This window comes from Bremia lactucae, linkage group LG4 (assembly GCF_004359215.1).
Source record: "Bremia lactucae strain SF5 linkage group LG4, whole genome shotgun sequence".
Taxonomy (NCBI): Eukaryota; Oomycota; class Peronosporomycetes; order Peronosporales; family Peronosporaceae; genus Bremia; species Bremia lactucae.
In genome coordinates, this window is record NC_090613.1 from 783,667 (window position 1) to 788,038 (window position 4,372).

Here is a 4,372-nt window from a genome sequence, read left to right on the forward strand (position 1 = left end):
CGCTCACGCCTACCCCTCCGGACGAACGTCGGCGGGGCATGAAAGAAAAGCTAGTGGAGATTTCTGCTAGCTCTGTCGACAATACGACGGCCTTGACGACTAATGAGAATTTTCTTGGATGTTTGTTGCTAATGAAGTCTCATTTACCATCAGGGTGGCATACTTTAACATAGTCGGTTACAAGAGAGAGAGCGAATAATTGCTGCTGACCAAACGGTACTCTGAGTTTAAATTGCTGCATGCAGACATGGCTAAAATTATGAGCGGGGAGGAACTCCCTAGCATGCCCGGTACGTCATTTTTGCAGGGCCGTAACGACAAAAACGTATTACATGAGCGTGAAAAGATATTTGTGGAAATGCTCAACACCATTGCGCTGCATCCACTGGCATCGCAAAGCGCCTATTTTACAGCTTTTCTGAAGTAAAACATTGAAATTATTCCAGCAGCGCTGGCTGCAGCATCGGCGACAAAGCTTATAAAAATAAGAAATACATGTTAACATAAATTTATTTAAGCAGCGACAATTGGTCTTATGAAACGCTTCTGATCACCGCATGTGGCTCGCAGCCGTGGCAAGTAGTATTGCAAGGCGGGATAAATGGCTTTGAGATACGCGGTACTATACCTCTACGGCGCCATTAAATAATTTGTCTCTGCCATTAGAGCAGGAAAAGCGCCGACTTGTTAATAAGCCGTACGGAAGGGATGACAACACTGCTCGATTCTAACGAAGCTCGAGTTTATCCATTAACTTCCAGTATGAACTGACACCAATCCAAAATGTCAACCGATCAGGTTGTGGAGCGCAATACCCCAATTGAGGCCTCAGTCCCGGTGACCTCAGAAGTTGGCGAGGTGGTCGAGGCCTCGCAACCTTCAGCGGATGAATTGACACTTGCTTACCATTCAGTAAAGGAATCCCTCACAAAAGAAGAATCCGTTGTCGAATTATGTGCGGAGGCTAGCTTAACGCACAAGGGCGACGAGGTCGCGGAAGTTACTGCACTTACTACCCAATTGATCGAGCAAGTAGCAACTCAAGCACATGAAGCTCCTATGGCAGAAAATCCTTCCACGGCGGTCGGGGAAGTCGCTTGGGCAGAGGACCTTATCATGGGCTCTGGAAAGGATGAGTCCATAGTGGATGCAAAGCAAGAGCCCTCAGAATCAGAGCCTGCTGTTGCTGAAGGACATGACTAAATTAAAATTTGTTGCCGAAATATCAGAGGATGCCCCAGTTCAAGAGGATCCGTTGGTTGAGGTCCTGCAGTCCAGCATAGCTGCAACCTCTGTCAAGCCTGGTACCGAATGCTCCTTGACTTTTACGCCTATTAATGTGTCGTTCGTTAAGGGTGTTGCATTTTACAATTTCCGCATCACTGACGAGAGTGACCCGGACAATGACACGCGTGTGTCGAAGCGCTACTCAGACTTTAAGGCCTTGCACGCGCAGTTACCTGAGCTATTGGCGAATGACCAGTCATTTCGGCTGCCGGCGCTGCCCAAGACGTCCTTTTTACAGGGCCGTAAAAATGTTCAGATGCTAGAGGATCGCAAAACACGCTTCAGCCCCGAGTTAGTTCCTAGACCGTGGTGCCGCTGATGTCTTAACTGCATTGAGCAGGACACGGGACCCTGAGTCCAACATTATTACGAATCCGCTCGATGAAGTACAAGAGCCGATAATCCTCATCGAGGAAAGAGCTCGTCGTCGAGCTGCCGAAAAGCGAAAGCTAAGGCTCATAGTGAATATAGATTCACTCCGCTTAGTGCGGACGGGCGTCTTAAAAAGATAGGGAGTCATAGCTTGGCCATCTGGATCTCAGGTGACCCGGCGAGGACGCCGGAGGAGATCGGTGCCTGCGACGCTCTTCATGAGCAATACCTTACGCCAAAGGTAATGACGCGAAGCCAGTATCTGACGCGTTTACGTGATCAAGCCCGTGGGGCTTCGGTGACCTCCATGCGGGAAATTCCGATCGGTTTGTTTCCAAACGAAACAAGGAGTGAAAATGAAGTCTCATTTGAGAACTGGGGACTTCGTAATATCTGGAATATCAGAGAGTCTGCGGATAGAGGTGATGTTCGTTTGGAACGGAAGCTTCGCTTCCATTTAGCTAAGCTTAAGGCCAAAGGCCAGCTTCGTTCGGCATTTATGCCACAAAATGAAGAAAAGCCTAGCCAATATTTCAGTGCTTCGGTTGACCGTACAACCAAGGATCGAAGCCGCACTGAGGCTTTAGATCCACCTAATCCCACGTTTAGTGGTGAGAAGCGTCGTTTGACGCGAGTTTACCTTGAGCTTGCGCTCAAAAATGTCAACGGCGAACAGGCAATCTTGCCGAAAGGTACCTCGAACTCCCAAGAAATTTCAGAAGAGGGGTAACCTAGCCACTTCACCAGATACTGGTATTGACCCTCACGAAGACGTCGCTTTAAAAGTTTCTCCACATGAAACTGAAGCTTCCCCCGCGCATCAAACAGCGCGGGAGGGGGCCGAAATTTCGGCGGAAGTATTAGATGCTCTACGGCACGAGGTGCAACTTCTTCGTGAGGTCCTTGCTCGGGTTTTCAGAGCTCTTTTGAGGCGGTTCGGGACCGTCATTGGACGCTGGAGCGTTAGCAGCCTTGTTTAGAGGGCCAGCTGGACATCCTGGTGAGGATGCAGCAATCTGCGGCACGACCTGCTGTCTCGGCGCAAGCGCCTTCAAGATCACGTGGGAAGGGTCCCGATATGGCTTAAGTAAGCCAACGTAAGACACTGGGTGTGTACGCAGCTTGCTAGGGAGGTTTAGCGTATAAGCTAGGCCCTTCTTGGCCACGACCGTGAATGGTCCAATAAAGCGCGGGCGCAATTTGGTCTTGAAGACCGCGAATACCAAGTTGGTAGGTAGGTTCTTAGCGTTTAGTAAAACTCGGTCTCCGACCATATAAGAATTAGTACAGCTTCTGTTTTTGGCATCTGCTTGTTCTTTTTGTTTGTCTTGGCTATCAGCCATCGTATCCCTTACATGTCTTAAGACACTAAATCGCGTCGCGAGAAACTCGCTTACTTGTTTCCGAACGGTAACAGGGCTGATATCAGCAAGCCTATCGGCCAACTCTCCTCCACCAAGCCCTAAACCGCTTAGTGGTATCGTTAGTGGAGCGCGCGGGTGGGTAAGACCGTTAAATAGAACGGGGTATAGCCTGTAGAGGCATGAACAGCGTTATATAACGCAAATTCCACTACTGAGAGCATTGAGCTCCAGCACTTTGGTGTCTGAGCACACACGCTGCGTAAGACGTCTTCAATGACGCGATTGACACGTTCAGTTTGACCATCGGTCTGCGGATGGTCCGCAGTGGACATATCTAATCTGGTGCCAAGCATTCGGAAAATTGATTTCCAGAATTTACCCGTGAAACGGGGATCCCTATCAGAGACAGTTGCCACTGGCAAACCATGTTGTCGAAACACGCGATCGATAAACAGCTTAGCTGTACCCTCTCCATCAATGGAATCCGGCACGGCTGCTAAGTAGGCCATTTTGCTCAAACGGTCAACAAAGATCACTGTACCGGAGTTACCGGCTGAATCTTTGGGTAGCCGAAAAACAAAATCCTTACTAACGGACTCCCAGCATCCTATGGAGACGGGAGGACTCGCCAGTGGCGCAGCAGCATGTGCCGAGGGCTTTACCCGTTGGCATGTTTCGCATGTGCGAAAATATGTGCTGACCCACTTATAAAGTTTGGCCCAGCAATAATTCTGGCTGTTAGAGCCGTAGGTCTTTTCTCTACCGAGATGACCACCAAGGACAGTATCGTGTGCCTCATAGAGGCAAATCCTCATCATGAGGAACAACGACACGCGGAGGGTCTGCAATGTCTGTGCAATAAAGCAACAGATTGTTATCGATACAAAACCGATGTAACATTGCACGCAAACGTGCCGGTAATTTATTACCCGAATCCGAGTTCTTTAAGGCTTGTAGTGGAGCTACACACTGTTCATCCTTGGCGTAAGCCAAACGGATTAATTCAGGAATAGGTGATGAGATAGTCGTTAAATGAGAAAGCTCATTATCCGGCCTGCGTGATAACGCATCGGCCAAAGCATTTTGCTTGCCGGGTTTATACTTCACCTCGAAGTTGTATTCCGCAAAAAAAGGATAGCCATCGGGCCATTCTCTGTGAGAGATTGGGCGACTTAGTCGCCGTGTGTAATGACGCGTGATCTGTATAAATCACAAACGGCTTAGAGCCGAGCAGATGAAGTCTGAATTTGACGAGAGCATACTTCATAGCAAGTAACTCTTTGTCATGTACTGGGTAGCTCTTTCCGCAGCTTTAAGCAGTCTAGACTCGAACGCAATAACACGTTTAT

At 48.8% G+C, this 4,372-nt stretch overlaps 2 protein-coding genes across 2 annotated transcripts; both read left to right on the forward strand.

Moving 5' to 3' along the window:
• Nucleotides 1–247: 247 nt before the first annotated feature.
• CCR75_007056 (uncharacterized protein) lies at nucleotides 248–427 on the forward strand (the record flags this gene model as incomplete). The annotated part of the gene is made up of 1 exon (XM_067965120.1): nucleotides 248–427. The coding sequence occupies one exon, from the start codon at nucleotides 248–250 to the stop codon at nucleotides 425–427; it is 180 nt and encodes a 59-aa protein (XP_067820010.1).
• A 356-nt stretch (nucleotides 428–783) lies between these two features.
• Nucleotides 784–1,606, forward strand: CCR75_007055 (uncharacterized protein; the record flags this gene model as incomplete). Its single annotated transcript, XM_067965119.1, has 2 exons — nucleotides 784–1,083; nucleotides 1,145–1,606. 2 exons carry the CDS (start codon nucleotides 784–786, stop codon nucleotides 1,604–1,606), a joined length of 762 nt encoding a protein of 253 aa, XP_067820007.1.
• Between the last annotated feature and the right edge of the window lie 2,766 nt (nucleotides 1,607–4,372).